Raw genomic sequence first — 15,571 nt, forward strand, 5'->3', positions numbered from 1 at the left:
TGTACTTATATTATTTGATAACACCCTGTTCAACACACTCTTGAACAGTTTTGAACATGTAAAATCACTCCCCTTCAACCGAAGTACCAACATCAATGTATCCAAATTAACGATAAATTAGAATTGCAATAATCTTCATCACTGCTGCCACGAGAGAGTGTTTTCTCCATCACACACTTGTTCTCGCCGGCCGAACTACTTCTACACCATAAAGAACAGAAGCACGAGCACATGCAATAATATTTCACCCTCCAAATTCCGAAGGACGTTCTCCGAAAAGTGCCTTCTCCAACGGGGACACCCAACAACCCAAGGATAAGTAAGTCCTGCACACTATCGAGCCATACACCGAGCGTCACAGCACCATGGCATAACTCTCTCTCCTTCTCTACTCCGGTGTTTCTGTCCGTGAAGTCCCACATAAACACGAACGTGTGACGGTGGTGGTGGTGATCGTGGTGGGTACTGTTTGATGACGACAACATGATGTATCATCATAGTTCAAGCTGCAGGGATGCCTGATCAATTTCGCACGCAGCATGAATTTGCTTTTATTTAATGCAAGATTCTGATAATATTATTTATAACAATCTATATGAAATATACGTTCCGGTTCTCTTTGGCCGCCCTTCTACCCACCCTCCCGTCAGCCCTCTTTAACCGTTTTGGTTGCCACGGCCAACAACTTCTTTTCTGCCGCACGAAGCCAGCACTGCCACCGTGGTCGTCGTCGTCGCTGTCGTTGTCAAATTTACCTCAGAATCTGCTCTTGCCTGGTTCGTGGGGAACTAACGCATCGCTTCCTGTGCCTGGGTGCACAAAAAAAAGAATCCTCCTGTGGGTGAGTTGGAAAGTAACTGAGCCACCCGGTCGAGGTATTCTTCCTTATGTTTCATATTATTCATGAAAGAAAGGATTTAAGCAATAGGAATCCTTTAATTCTACAAAAATAAACTCCCAACCTTACTCGTAAGTGTTTGCAACTCCAGAACCTTTTCGAGTCAACTGCTCGCACCGCATGGGTGCTGATTCAAAAGCACCTCACTCTGGAAAGGCCCCACAAATACTGCAAGCTGCCCGAGCTGCCCGTCATATGCTTCCCCCTCCTCCAGGCCAGGCCGAACGTTCGAACGAACAACAACCAAAACAGTGGTAGCTAAAAGCATTTTTTCCCTTACCCCATCCTTATCCCCATCCCATGAACGCTGTGTCCTCGTGAGTGCTCCCGAAGGCACTTAGGCCCCAAACACCTCTGCCTCTTCACGCTTTCTCTCTCTCTCTGTCTGTATCAACATACGTATCCTTGCGTATGTTGCGCAGTGGAGCAAGGGCGCACAGGAAAGAAAGCACAAGCAAGCGTTCCGAGGGCGCCATGAATTATGAGCAAAACGATATACTTGACGTACATGCGACCAAAAACATAACTCGAGCATGGGCAGAGCGCGGGCAGAGCAGCAAACCTCGGTTTCGTCTGCCTCCGTGTCCCCCTTTTTCCCTGGGGCGACTAGCGATGGGGTGAGCAGTGATCCTCTAGGATGTTCTCTTTGCGCTTGCTGAAAAGGATTTTCTTTTGCTTTTGCTATTTTTGCTCATTCTCCGCCCCCCCCCCCCCCCGGGCTCCTCTTGTACAAGCAGACAAGTGCCAATAAAGGCTGCCAAGACCACGGTGTAGTGAGTGTACGGAAGTGTACGGAACGTCTATGGCACATACGAGCGCCAACATAAACACAACACTAGCACGCGTTTCCCTTTGCCGACAGGTCCGTTCCGTTCTATTTGCTTCTTTCTCCGCTTGTCCGGCCCCAAAGCAGCACATTGATTGAATTTACTCTCCACCAAGGTTGGAATTTATTTCCAATTTCCCCCATCAAATAGATGGCCCCTATCGATGGGAAGCTTTTGCGTCCGAATTTTCGGGGAGAAAAAGCAAAAAACTTCCCTTTTCCCCATGTAAACCACATCAGACAGAGTGACCGGGTGCGCGTATCTGAAAATTGGATTTTTCACTTTGGCTCGCGTGCACTCCGCTGTCCGGCCACCCGCCACCCTCCGAATGGTTGGTGCACTGCAGGAGCAAATGCGATTTACCTTCACCACTCAATACAGCTCACAGTGTGATAATTATGTGAGATTAGATTATTGGCCACAGGGATTGGGGGGGGGGGGGGAGGGAAATGGGTTATTTTGGAGCGGAGTCGTTACCGTTACTGCCGGCAGTAGCCGTGGTCGGCCAATTTCTATTGAACTTCAACCAATTTACGCACTGGAGATGAGTTGTTTTCTTGCCGAAAGTTGTCTTTGATCATTGCCGCCACACTCTTCGTCGCGCCGTCGTTGGTTAATCGGCGAAATGAAGTCAATTTCGGTGGCTATTAGTTGCTCCCCTCTTGTGCCACTTAATGGCTCTATCGAATTGGAGTGACGCATTTGCAAAATGTGGAACAACTTCACTAAAGGTAGAAATGTGTAATTGACAGCATTTATATGAAATTGCCCCTCATAGAAAGGACAAATGTCTTGCTGGGTCAATGTTTAACCTATCGCTAATTATCAACTGCAAAGCTGTAAAACCCTTCACTACACTGCCATTAAACAGCGGACAGAGGGTGATTTGAGCCCACGTGACAACTTCATTCGCCTGCCAAATTGAGGATAAATCCCATAAACAAGCCTCCCATAGATCATAGGCCACCAATTCCCCCCCTAGGTCGTCCAATCACTGCCGCTCGTTTGCCAAGGTACTCACACCCACTTGCCCACGGGGACAAATCCCATGCGAGGTGCACAAACACTTCCCAGATGCCCTCAGAGCGTCATGAAATTGGACGCACGATCGACGACGGCGACGGGACAGTGAAGAGGCAGTTTGTGGTTTTCCAAATTTGCATCCAGCCGTGAACGAAGGGGGGTGGGGGGACTCCTGCCGGGTGTGGGAAGGAACAAGAGCCACCCGTCGTCTCACCTACCAAACGGATCTCTGTCGTCGGTTGAAGTCTGGCGAGCATTTTTATTACCAACACCGTGCTAAACCATTCACGACGAAATTGGACCACAAGTCCGCGAGATGATGGTGGCGTCCCCAGGTTGGCCCCCTCACAGCTTCACTCTCGGCATGGGATTGATCTGGTTGCAAGCTGGCATTACAGGGATATCATCTTTTCACACCTTTTCACGGCAATGAGTTTTGGGGCCACTTCCGCACTATTGGACCGCATTGCTGAGTGTGAAATTCGATTGCCGGTGAGCTGGAAGGTACAGCACCTCGAGTAACTTTTCAATCGAAGTCTGTAAAAGAGTGCCTTTTAAAACGTTAAACCGCTGCCCATAATCAATCGAGCTGCGACGACGGAATTGGTTTGTTCTTTACATGACCATCCTCGCTGGGATGTGTTTTATTCATATTTAAATCTTTCAACCCCGCGGCCCAAGAAATTCTCACAAATGGTAAAACGGGGTTTTGTTTTATGGCCAACACCGTGTCTTGGTCACGCCGTCCGCCATTCCGCCATCCTACACCTCCGCCCAAAAACGGCCGCCAAGACGGGTGATAATTACGATTATTGTTTTTTGATTGGTCACTCATCGCCATCAACGTCACACCGACTATGGAAATATTATTGCATCGTGCGCCTTAACGGCACAGGGGAAGCAGAACGTTCTTTTGCTAAACTTCCACGCTTCGAACCATAAAGGTGCCCCTTCTCGCCCACCGAAAGATCCACCGAAGCAGGGAGACGTATGGGTTTGTTACTTCTCTACAACCATTTCAACCACACAACACAACAAAACCCGCCTTTCTCAAGCATTTAACTTTTTCAATCTTCTCGCGCTCGTTACCAAGCCTCATAGAACAACTCATCGAAACAGAAATCATTCTACCATTTCATACTCTCGTGCGTCGTTCGAGCGTTTAATGCGCGCTGCGTGCCTTTGAGCGTCCCAAACTCGAAGCGTCCATTGAAAGATCCATAAAGAATAAAAAAAGAGCCCAATAACCCGCAGGGACGTCGCTGTTTTAGGTATTTGAAGTGATTCTTCAGATACTTGCTGCCGATGGGACACAATGGATCCGGCGGTTCGGATTGGCTCTTGAGCAGGTTCTCGCTGGAGATAGAAGCTGGATAAGCTCCTTCCCCGTTCCTTCCCGACCCAGCCAGTAACGGCTTTACGCAATAGAATTGCAACAATTCACAAGTGGACGACGCGTATAACAAAAACAATCTCCATTGTGCCGACTTTTGCTCCACCACTCCACAGGCTCCTGAGTTGCTTTAACTCTTTTTGAGCACTCCGGGGTCGTGTAGTAGGGACCCCGTTCTCAAGATTCGCCCCAGGACGCGCACGGCGTGACTTTTGCAGCTGCGCATTGCCAAAATCGGTACGGCAACGGAAACATTGTCTAGTGGACGGTGCAACTATCGGTATATGCTAACTGGCATCGGGAAGCGAATGATGAAGGCGGAGCATTCGCGAAATCGGCTACACCGCTGTCGAACCAATCAGAGAATTTTAAACAGAAGCAAACGGCACGTTACAAGGTGTTGATAACAAAGAAAGAGGTGAAGGATTTTGAAATTGTTGTGGAATTTACATCATAACATTGTAATGATGTTAGAACAATTTGTCTTTCTATTTTTTTTATCGACATTTGATAACAAAATATGTTTTAGACCCTACTGATGCAACCGAATAATATAGGGCAAAAATCGAGGACGCTTAAAATCGGCGTAAGAATGTCTTCTAAAAATCGCAAATGACCAACGGATGACAAAAATCACGTTTTAATTTTACGTGCTTTCATTTAAAACCCATTTTGCCTTCTAATCTGTTTAGACCGTTTTAGAACTCACCCAATGCTCTAATTCTAATTTCTTCCATAACCGCCTCTTTCAAATTTATTTTATACCAGTTGACCACAGTTGAACGCCAATGTACTGTGGCATTTACAACGGCTCCTCGAACGGATTTTTGTTTATTTTTCTCTCGTCGATGTAAGAGCGCATGCTTGCTCTTTCACTCAGCCGGGGCAAGCCCGGCCTTGCGTGAGTTGCGTTGCGGTATCTCATTCTATTCCCACTGGCTGTCAAATACCATCTAACGTAATGTCAACAATAGATGTCAACCGTGCACGGGCATACATGGTTTGGCAAAGAAAAAGTTGGTGTAATTATTGTATTTTACTGAAAATCTAGTGCCGGTTTGGCACCGTCTACCAAGTACCGTCCGTGTCCGTGTTTGTTGCTCACTAGGAGTGTGATTGTGTTCCATTGCGTGCAGTGCTTGTGCCCGATTTGCATCGAGTTCCGGTCGCGCAAGGGAAGCGTACCATGTAGAAGCAGGCGCTGTTTTGTTTACAGATTAGTGTTTTCTGCGTGCGGTTGTTGGTTCCTGCTGCAAAAGGCATAATTGACGCTTAATATGTGGCCCGTGTCGTGTGCTGCGTCCTCAATGTACATTCTCTGCCGTTAACACATTCCTTACCACATACCCTCAGCCATCCCAGCGTAGCTGCGAAACAGCAACACCGCAGCCATCGCGTTGCGAGCAATTGATAATGTTTTCAAAAGTCCTCAACTTTCCCGCGGCCAGCAGCACAACGAACGCTCACGCACGCTTTGTTGCCGCTTCGTCGACCGCCGTATCGTCCAGCGCAAGCACCAGTTCCTCCTCGTTCAACTATGACAACCTGCGGCTGGACGATATCCTGTGTGCCGTCTGCCAGTCGGTGCTGGTCGAACCGGTATTTCTGCCCTGCCAGCATCTCTTCTGTCGCAGCTGCATCCGGGAGACGATCGAAACGAACAAACTGTGCTGTCCGTGCTGCCGGAAACGGTTCGGCACATGGTACCGCAATGCTTCCCGTGCCAACGAACTCGTGCACGAACAGCTTTGGCGTGCGATCCAAAGCCAGTTCCGTGAGCACTTGGACGAAGATAACCCGTCAGCAGGCTCGTCGAAACGCTCGGCGACGCATCAGACCAAACCATTATACACAGCCCGTAAGCTACATCACCCTCCAAGGCGAATGCGAAAGCTGAGCTATGAAATTAACCTTATCCTTCATTTTCTTTCAGCACCACCATCCACCGTTCATCTGGCCAATCCGGGAGAAATCGGAAAGGAGTACAAAGACGAGCTGAAGCGATACCAGAAGGAAATATTCGAAGAAAAGGCAAAAGAGCTGACCGCTTCGGAGCAGTATATAATCAATCTGTACAAACAGGAAGGCATAATTGATCTGGCCGATAACAGCAGCCACGTTTCCGTATCGTCCGCGACCACTCCCGATCTGCATGACGGTGTTGGGGGTGGAAAATGCTCCACCGTGGATCACGCACCGGCCGGTTGCGGTTCGGTGGCGGGTCCATCGACGGGGCGCAGGCAGATTCAGTCCAACCAGCTTACGACACTTAACGGAACCAAGCCATCCGGTACAGTAAATCACAACTCACCGTCAAGTGGAAGGTAAACGGATCGATAAACGCAAGATATTGGCAAGTCGTATTAAAATATGCTTCTTTTTCCGCTCATCTCTTTTAGTGTAATTTCAATTTCCTCCACTTCGTCCGCCGCGTCCGGTGTGACCGCTTCATCGTGCGCCACCTCGTCCGCCTCGGGACGCTACAGTTTGATCAAATCGGTCGCCCAGAAGGTTGGCCGGTCGGCAGAGATCGTGAAGCAAAAAGTGCAAGACACAATCCTGCATCGGCTAACGGCAGGAAAGCTGCAACAGCACCAACGTTCGCTCAACGCAATCGATCTGAACAAAAGCGAGCTGTGCGTCAAACCGACGGCAGTCCACAAGCTGGAGCGTCGCGGCGTGGAAGGGGACGACGCTGAGGGAGGAGACGATTCGGACAGCTTGAAATCGGAACAGAACCACTTCATACCGATCGTGCAGTCGATGCCGAAAAGCAGGTTAGTTGCTTTCCCTCCTTTCTGTGAACTTAATGTCTAATTTGCTTCCGTCGTTTTCCTCTGCTACAGCTTCTCGTGCAATACCTTTCGGCGTGTGCCAACCGTCCGACCTGTTCCATCGCCGGCCAAGTACGAATCGTCCCCGCAGAAGAGTCCCTACCAGCCGCTCAAGCACAACAGATCGTCGTCAGCATTTAAGGTTGTGAAACTACAGCTTCTGTCCCCCCCACCGGTCCCGTTCGCCGAGCCCGGTAAACAGTCGTCGGTTGTTGATTCGATAAAGAAGGAAGTCGTCCCGCTCAACACGCCACGAGCCCGGGGACGTCCGCGTCGAATCAAGTTTACACCCACCAGAACGCAGAAAACGCCGCCAAAACCGGACGCAGGAGCGTCCGGCAGCAACGGTCGCACCAAGCGAACCGCGGCGAGTCGTCCGGCCACCATAAAGGACATCATCGTGAGCGATCAGCAGCGCCGCGAGCAGCAGATCGAGATGGAGCGACGCGACTTTGAGTATGCGCAGAAACTGCAGCAAAAGCTGAACCGTGCGAGTGGGGTAATGCAGGAGATCCAGCGACAGCCCGGAACCGTGGCGAGAAGCACCGTCTATTCGTTGCGCCGCAGGGGATCAAACTACGGCATCGCGGAGCGAGCGTGCGACACACGTGGCGGTAGCACCAAAAGCAACAATGCCGTGTTAAACAACACGGCCGATAATAATACTCCCAGCTCGAGCAGCACAAAGAAGCCACCGGCGACGGTACAGGCAACGCAGCGCAAACGTAAGGCCACCAGCAGCAGTGTGGAGAATGACGTTCCTTCCAGCGTTTCGCCTCCCAAGCGAGTGGCGCCACAAATGAAAACGCGTCGCGAGACGAGACAGGTTCGAACGAACATTGGCGGCAACGATACCAGTCCGGGTGAGTTGCAGCAAGACGGTTCGGAAGAACCGCAACCGACTGTTCCGGTGCGTAAATCAACGCGCAACAAGACTCGCTAGAGGCGATGCGATGCGATGCGCACAGCAACAGTACACCACACCGTTCGGTACAACTTCGACTTACGCAGGCACATGTAACACTCAGCAAACGATTAACCGCAGAATGCATCGTTATTTCAGCAGGATATGATGGGGCAAAACACAAAAACAGACGAAACTCTTAATTGTTATCGTTCCAGGACTGTTTTTTTAGGTGCAATCAATCAAACACAGCACGGCAAATGAATGCAATCTTCATATTTATCTCTACTTCAATCTATCTTATTATTGTATAAAGCAACCCACATATGAGCGGAACGATAGCAAGCGGAACGGGAAAATTGAATGTCGAATATTTGTTTCTGAACTGTACATGTATCCTGCGCAGCAAAGTAATACTCTTTTCGCGAAAGCTCTTCTTTTGCGTTGTACGTACATGAAACGTGATTTTTTGTTTGGTCTAGCTTAAGCGATGTAATATCCGTTAAGAATGGTTTCCTTTCTTGCAAATAATACTTACAAACGATGCGATGTGCGATACTATCGGCGAGTCCATTGATAATAGCAATCACGTGAACAAAGATACAAACTCAACTCTACGCAAAGCAGCAGCAGATTATCTGTGTATCCTTATTTAGTAGCTCAATACAACTGAACGGACTCGGTGGTCCGAGCGCACAGGAGATTAGCCATGTCCCCAAGGGGCAGACAAACTTGTTGACAATGTGTAACGAACAGTATCATCATACGGCAATAGAGAATACCACGCGGTGGGGGGCAGAAGAACTTTGCTAAGAAATCATTCTGTCGATCGGATTCCAATACTTAGGTGTATATAATATATAATATATTTTCCCCATTGTTTTTTTAGAAATATGTCAAGTGGCACAAAAGCGCGTTCGGATTGTGGTGTTGTGTGTTTAGTCGCCGCAAGCCGCGCGCGCCGCGTTTCGGCTTCTTCCAAACGCTCGTATTCTACAACATTATGCATTTAAGGGACGCGCGAGTAGCACGTGTAGAAGCCATATACTATCCGCTCTGGTGGTGATTTTTGTGTACGCGCGCAGCGAGAGTTTTGCACACCAGTGCGATTCTGCATTTTATTTTCGTACGGAAAGCGATTTTTTACTAATCAAACGACGATTTAGAGGCGTGTAGCGCCCCATTTCCAAGGAAGTGGACGCACAGGTTGCCACAATACACACTACTACTAAAAAGGGCAGCAAAACAAGCAAGCAAGCAAACAAAACTCCTCAAAATAGGCCACCATACCAGCTCTGCTACACTCGGACACAAATGGAGAGTAAAATAAAGTTATCATCATTATCGAATCGAATTCTCTTACTTCTTCGTGGATTTGCCACCGGCCGCCTTGCTGCCGGGGAAGTCGATCAGAATGACGGACAGTCCAGCGCTCATGCGATTGTCGAAGGACTTGGCGATATCCTCCGAGGAATCCGTATTGCGAGAAGATGTTGTGGTGCAGATCGAAAGTCGGGAGGCTGTAAAGCATTAAAAACAATCTTACTGGAACTGTTGAGACATCTTTCCTACTCCCCACTACCTTACCTTGCTTAGAAGAAATCGTATCCACCCGTCCACTGTACTCCGTGCCGTGGGAATTTTCACTCCGCCACGATATCTGACTCTTGGTGCGCTTAATCAACGGCAAGCGCAAACCCCGCTCGTAGCAATGCTTGCTGACCGACGCAGCCAGCTCCGTGTTTTGCTCCACCAGATCGGCCAGATGCTGCAGCGCGTTACTGTTGCGCTCCTCCAGCTCCTTCAGGTTGAGATCCTTCTGGAATATCAGCATCAGATCGTCATCGTTCGTTTTTGCCTTCGCCGCCTTGATTGCCAGCTTGAGCTCCCGTTCGGCGCGCTGGATCTTCGTCCGCTGGTCCAGCAGCTCCTTCTGAATGCGCAACAGCACATCGTTACTGTCCAGCCGCACCTTCTGGGCCTGTTCCAGCGCTTTATCGTTTTGCTCGCGACATTCGTTCAGATCGTGCAGGTTTTCCGTGTTCGAAGCCAGATCCGATCGGACGCTCTTGAGCGCAGCCACAGCCTTACAGTAATCGGCCTGGATGTTTTCCATCGCAATCATGTCCGGATTCTCGTCCTCTACCTTCTGGAATCCGCGCTTGTACTTGTCGTTCGCGTAGTTCATCACCTTGAGCGTATTCTCCAGCGCCTTCAGATCTTCCTCGGCCTTCAGGATCTTCACGTTTAGCTCACTGCCTTCCCGCAGCAGCATGTACTTTTCCTGGGCCGTTTGAATCTTTATCTGCGTCGCCGTCACAATCGTCCCATCCTCATTCTTGCCGAGCAGATCCAGCGACAGGTCGTACCGATTGCGAAGCTGCTCGATCTTTAGCGAACGCTCCGATATGTCCGCCCGCAGCTGTGCCCGCTCCTCGGCGAGGTATTTCCGCTTCAGCTGCAGCATGTCCTTCTGGGCCGTTATGTCCACCATGCGCTTGTTGATTGCGGCCTCCAGCTCCATCCGGTGCCGCTCGAGCGTATACATCTTGTCGCTCTGGCAGTCGAGCTGACGCTCCATCTGCTTGATGCGCATCTTGAGCAAGCTCTTCTCTACCAGCCGCTCCTGATTTTCGGCCTTGCACTGGCGTACCTTCTTCTCGCCACCCTCCACCAACAGTGTCTTTTCCTTCCACTTGCCCGTCATCCGTTCGATCTCGGCTGCGTCCTGCTGAAAGACCAGGCTCGACTGCCGGTAGTCCTGCTGGATCTTAACCGTTTGCGCCAGCAGCACCTCCAGATTCTGCCGCTTCATCATCAGAATGTTTTGAGCGTGCGTCAGCTTGGCATGGGCTCGATTGGCCTCCTCCTGAGTATTGCCGGCGCCCTTCATGTTGGCAATCCTTTCCTGCACCTTCTCCATGTTGTAGTCTACGGTGTACGATATCTCCAGTTGGCGGACAATTTCCTTCTTCATATTTTTGAGTGCAGCCTGGATTTTGGCCATCCCCGACTCGGTCGAGTGTACCTCCACTTTCAGCAGCTTGTCCTCCTCGCGCATTGCGAACAGTTGCTGCTGTGCGCGGAACAGTGCGGTGGACAGACGCTCCGTTTCGTTCTCCATCGCGCGGATCTGCTTTTCCTCCGACTCCACAATTTCGTTCAACTGCCGCAGCCGGTCCTGTGCGCACAGGCTCTTGCTGCGGAAGTTATCAAGCTTGTCGCGCAGCAGCTCGAGCTCGCTGAGATTAGCGTGGATCTGTTGCTCCTTCTCATTGCCCTCGACTAGCGAGTGGCAGTTCCGACTCCGCATCGTGGCCAGCTTGTTCGAGAGGTTCTGCACCGCTTTGCGCGTTATTTGATACTCGTTCGTCTTCAGCTGCACACTGTCGTTCAGCGCCGTCAGTCTGTTCCTCAGCTTCGACACCTCCACATTAAGATCGGCAATGCGGAGCTCAATCTCCTGGTTGTTGCGTTGCTGCTGCTCGAGAAACTCGACCTGCGCCTGCAGATCGCCCTGCAGCATCTCCGTCACCTCGTGGGCGCTGTCGATTTCGCCCTCCACCGATTTGATAGCACCCTCGCGTTGGTTCATATGCTTCACCGCCTCCTTCCACGTCTGCACCATGTGGCGGCGCTCGTAGTGCGCCTGACGGAAAAGCTGCGACGTTCGCTCGAGAACCTGCTCCAAGGATTTGTACTCCTCGTACAGCGTCACCAGCACGGCCCGCCGGGTGGCAATTTTGTTTTCCAGCTGCTTTCTTTTCGCTTCCAACGATTCGGCCTTGCTGGCATCTTGCTTGCAGTACTTCAGGATGAGCTTGTTCGTTTTATCGCCATCGCCCATCACCTGCTTCCATTCGGCCAATGCTCCTTTTGCCCACTTTATGCGCTCGGTGTACTTCTCAACATTACCGGTCAATTTTTTCATGTCTCCTGCAACAAAAAAAGGAACGGCAATATAGGCCTTACTTTCAAAGATCTTAAGCGACATCCACTTGATACCCACCCTGAGCTCGCTCATCGTGCTTCTCCAACTCCGAGTGCTCTTTCTTCGCATCGGACAGTTGCTGGCGGTAAAAGGAGCGATCGTTTTGCGACACCTTCAGCAGTCCGTGCTCGGTCGTGATTTGCCCTTTGTCCACACCGATCAGCTTGGAGTTTTGCTCAAACTCCACCTGGGCATTCTTCAGATGCACCTTCAGATTGCCCAACCGCTGGTCACTAAGCTGCACCTTGCCCGCTGAGTCCGTCCTGCCCGCGGACAGACGATTGATCTGCTCGAGCAGCTGCTTGTTCTCCTCATTGGCAATCGGTATGAAGCCACCCTCGGCCAAACCCATCTCCTCCATGACGCGGATTATGTACGGTTGTGTGTCAACCATCTTGAAGCCGTGGGGAATAAGATTCTCGGGGAGCTCGGAAAATGTCTTGCACTGCAACCGCTTCAATTTCGAACGAACTGCCTTGCTGAAAAGCTGTTTTCCTACTGACAACAACGTAGAGTCAATCGGTGTCGACGACGCCGGTTACTATGGACACGTGGCAGGAGCCGGGGGTGAAATCGCGCGCGTGCTTTGATTATGCTCGCATGCAAACTGCCTCTATCCGGCGACGCGGTGCAGTATGCGCATGCGGTCCGGACAACTGTTGCATTTCATCGCCATACCCCCCATACCACTCGTCGGTACAATTCCTATGGTTATTGATTATCGGACCCAAATGCACCTGTGCGATGCGGAGGTAACCGCGCCTCTGTCTTCAATTCAATCCCTTGAGGTGCGCTCGTCTTTTGAACATTCTTCTGAAATTACCCTATCCAAGCATCCAACAAGGAGGATAGCAAGCGGAGAGGTGCGCTGGATCTGGTGGCAGATGGGACACGCATGCGGAGTATTTACAATTCCTTGCTATTTTCGGATGCTTTCCCCATCGGTAACAACAGTCGCGCGGGTGCATTCTCTGGCATGTCTCCTCTCGCAAAGAAGCGCTAACGCCTGCGCAAAGATCGTCTCAGCATCCGTCAAAACGTGCGCACGGCCAAATCCGTACGGCGCAGATCGAATTTTCAGCGAAGAAGGAAGCAGCATTCTGTCTGTCAAAAGGGAAAGATCACAAATTTTGGGCCCTTTTGCCTATTCCGTTCCACCGAAACAAAGTGCCCTTTTTACGCGCTGTGTACTCTCCGGAAGCAAGCTAAACGAATGTGCACCAAAAGTTTGTCGTGCATCCTGTGCGGACAGCCCAATTTTCCCAGCATCGATGCATTGCGCGTTAGTTTGCTGAAAGTGACGGCCCGTCCCTTGAAGTGTCCGATCTGTGGTGACGAGCTGCTCGGTTTGGACAAGCTGACGATCCACCTGTTCGGCCATTCGTTGCTCGAGGACCAGCAAGCGGAGCGCACACCAGCGACGGAGCAGGCGACGAACGATGGCACCGGCAGCAGTCAGTCCAGCACCACCACCTTTGCCTCGAGCTCGTTCAAAACGTTGCGCAAAGTTCGTAAAAAGGCAGCGCACGAAACGGAAGTGAAGCACCGGAACGGCGGTGACAGCGGTCGAGCGGCGGGTGGCAAAATGTCGCCCGCGCTTGAAAATAGCCAAGCTGCTGCTGGTTGTTCCACGAACGCGAACCACTGTTCCGAGTGTGACGTGGTGTTTCGTAACTCGGCCCTGCTCAAAATGCATCGGGAGGTGTTCCACGACAGCAGCAACATTGCCCCGGTGACACCGACCCGGGACGGTGTGTTCGATAAGCGATTCCACTGCCACATCTGCCCGAAGGAGTTCAAGATGAAGGGTTCGCTGAAGATACACATGCGAGTGGTACACGATGCTGGTTCGAAGAAGATTTGCCTGGACGCTGACAGTGCAACTACCGCGCGTGCGATCGAATCTAGTAGCCACATGGCAACGAACGCGGTGGGTGTGGGCAACAGTGGTGAATGTACCCCCGCAAATGGACCCACTATGGTGCCCATGCAAATGCTCTTCCAGTCGCAACTGTCTCCCGCAACGGCCGAAGCAAACTCCGTGCCAGCGTCTTCCGAAACGCACATTATACAAATCATTGATCCTCGGCAACTCGCACAGGTGGTGTATCTGCCACCGAACTCCGACACCCAGCAGATTAGTCTACCTTCGACCGCTGGAGTAGCGCAGCAAGCCAGGGATAGCTTTTCACTGCCCTCGTCTCCACAGCAACCGCACCAGCAACAGCAGCACGGACAGCAAGGACACGAAAATGCAAAGCAATGGGAATGCGAGGTGTGCCGCAAATCCTTCACGACCAAGTATTTCCTCAAGAAACACAACCGACTTCATACGGGTCAGTAAGCAAGAGTGTACTCAATTTACAGTAGTTCCTAATGCAGTTGTAACATTTTGCAGGTGAGATGCCTTATACCTGTGGAATCTGCCACAAATCGTTCACGTTTCAGCAGTCCTACCACAAGCATCTGCTTTACCACAGCGACGAGAAGCCGCACGTGTGTTCGGTTTGCAACCGTGCGTTCAAAGAGCTGTCCACGCTGCACAACCACCAGCGGATACATTCTGGCGAAAAGCCGTTTGCCTGCGAAACGTGTGGTAAGTAGCAGTGTCCAGTGGAACTCCATGGTGTCCATGGTCTAATGAGGGCTAACGATGTCCTTCTGTCCAATTTCCCCACCAGGGAAGTGTTTCCGGCAGCGCGTGTCCTATCTGGTTCACCGGCGGATACACACCGGACTAATGCCGTATAAATGTTCCGGTTGTGAGAAAAGTTTTCGCTACAAAGTGTCCCAACGTACCCACAAATGTCCAGCGAGTCCACCCGGGACGGTGGTACGGAAAACGGGTGATCTGTTACAGAAGCTACTGCAGTCTTCCTCAATCATCCCGGAAGGATCCGTCTCTGATACAATGCAGCCAAAGCAACCAACGTTCATGGAGGGATCGCTTTGCAACATCTCGGCCGAGCCCAACGAGGAGGAGGACAAACAAACGACGGCAGACTACGTGAACCGTACGCTGGACGAGCTGGTAAAGGGAACGTACGATAAGCTGGATATCAGTAGCGCATCCTCGCCTTCCTTGCTGTACGATGCGCAGTTGCAACCGCAGCCCACACTGTACGGTGACGCTGGGATGGCTAATCAGCTGCGGTCACTATCGGACCAAACGGAACCACCGCAGTCCTCTTCTGCTGGCAGTGAGACGAACTTCCCTCGAATCGAAAGCCTGTGTCTGCTTTCGCCGAGCGCCTTCGATGGTGGTCAACTGGAAGATTTGGAAGGGCTTAAGCTTGATAATGCATGGTGATTGCGGAAGCAACGTGGTTAAAACAATTATCGTCAAACAAAATTAGCTTTTTTCATGCTAGTTGCTAGTCTCATCGAATGCGAGGTATATTTGTGGCATATTTGTAAGCGGCACCCACCGTTAATGCGCAGTACTATAAGTTTACGACAGAGAATATACATTATTGAAATGAAAAGCCCAAAACTCTCAACCATCCAAAGCGATTTGGTATGCAAATTTATGTGTATCTCCCTTCCGTGCCATCTTCGAAGCGGGAGGCCTCGAACCTCAGCGCAGCATACTATAACCTCGAAATGCTCGAGACGCTAGGTAAACAAAGGCGTCATGCATACAAGCCATGTCGCAACAATCAGCGATTTACAAAACAGCTGATATTCCTTGAAATTTATGT

At 50.8% G+C, this 15,571-nt stretch overlaps 3 protein-coding genes across 4 annotated transcripts; 2 read left to right on the forward strand and 1 right to left on the reverse strand.

Moving 5' to 3' along the window:
• Positions 1 to 5,104: 5,104 nt before the first annotated feature.
• Positions 5,105 to 9,223, forward strand: LOC120894776. Of its 2 annotated transcripts, XM_040297581.1 has the most exons (5): positions 5,105 to 5,999; positions 6,075 to 6,465; positions 6,541 to 6,918; positions 6,988 to 7,145; positions 7,179 to 9,223. In XM_040297581.1, exons 1-5 carry the CDS (start codon positions 5,555 to 5,557, stop codon positions 7,916 to 7,918), a joined length of 2,112 nt encoding a protein of 703 aa, XP_040153515.1. In that variant the 5' UTR covers positions 5,105 to 5,554; the 3' UTR covers positions 7,919 to 9,223. The 2 variants fall into 2 exon arrangements, with proteins under 2 accessions (XP_040153515.1, XP_040153514.1); XM_040297580.1 differs by having other exon boundaries at positions 6,988 to 9,223.
• LOC120894774 (coiled-coil domain-containing protein 39) lies at positions 8,966 to 12,380 on the reverse strand. Its single transcript, XM_040297579.1, has 3 exons — positions 11,889 to 12,380; positions 9,467 to 11,815; positions 8,966 to 9,399 (listed from the first exon to the last, which is right to left on the reverse strand). The coding sequence occupies exons 1-3, from the start codon at positions 12,262 to 12,264 to the stop codon at positions 9,239 to 9,241; spliced, it is 2,886 nt and encodes a 961-aa protein (XP_040153513.1). The 5' UTR covers positions 12,265 to 12,380; the 3' UTR covers positions 8,966 to 9,238.
• A 476-nt stretch (positions 12,381 to 12,856) lies between these two features.
• LOC120903570 (zinc finger protein 84) lies at positions 12,857 to 15,355 on the forward strand. The gene is made up of 3 exons (XM_040313091.1): positions 12,857 to 14,206; positions 14,269 to 14,466; positions 14,552 to 15,355. Exons 1-3 carry the CDS (start codon positions 13,084 to 13,086, stop codon positions 15,178 to 15,180), a joined length of 1,950 nt encoding a protein of 649 aa, XP_040169025.1. The 5' UTR covers positions 12,857 to 13,083; the 3' UTR covers positions 15,181 to 15,355.
• Positions 15,356 to 15,571: the final 216 nt, after the last annotated feature.

This window comes from Anopheles arabiensis, chromosome 2, assembly GCF_016920715.1.
Source record: "Anopheles arabiensis isolate DONGOLA chromosome 2, AaraD3, whole genome shotgun sequence".
In the NCBI taxonomy this organism is placed as follows: Eukaryota; Metazoa; Arthropoda; class Insecta; order Diptera; family Culicidae; genus Anopheles; species Anopheles arabiensis.

Coding starts and splice junctions, on each gene's coding strand:
- LOC120894776 (XM_040297580.1), top strand. CDS start 5,555: ATGTTTTCAAAAGTCCTCAACTTTCCCGCGGCCAGCAGCACAACGAAC. Junction 6,466..6,540: donor AACTCACCGTCAAGTGGAAG/GTAAACGGATCG, acceptor CATCTCTTTTAG/TGTAATTTCAATTTCCTCCA. Junction 6,919..6,987: donor CAGTCGATGCCGAAAAGCAG/GTTAGTTGCTTT, acceptor CCTCTGCTACAG/CTTCTCGTGCAATACCTTTC.
- LOC120894774 (XM_040297579.1), bottom strand. CDS start 12,264: ATGGTTGACACACAACCGTACATAATCCGCGTCATGGAGGAGATGGGT. Junction 11,816..11,888: donor GCACGATGAGCGAGCTCAGG/GTGGGTATCAAG, acceptor TTTTTGTTGCAG/GAGACATGAAAAAATTGACC. Junction 9,400..9,466: donor TACGATTTCTTCTAAGCAAG/GTAAGGTAGTGG, acceptor AATGCTTTACAG/CCTCCCGACTTTCGATCTGC.
- LOC120903570 (XM_040313091.1), top strand. CDS start 13,084: ATGTGCACCAAAAGTTTGTCGTGCATCCTGTGCGGACAGCCCAATTTT. Junction 14,207..14,268: donor ACACAACCGACTTCATACGG/GTCAGTAAGCAA, acceptor AACATTTTGCAG/GTGAGATGCCTTATACCTGT. Junction 14,467..14,551: donor GTTTGCCTGCGAAACGTGTG/GTAAGTAGCAGT, acceptor TTTCCCCACCAG/GGAAGTGTTTCCGGCAGCGC.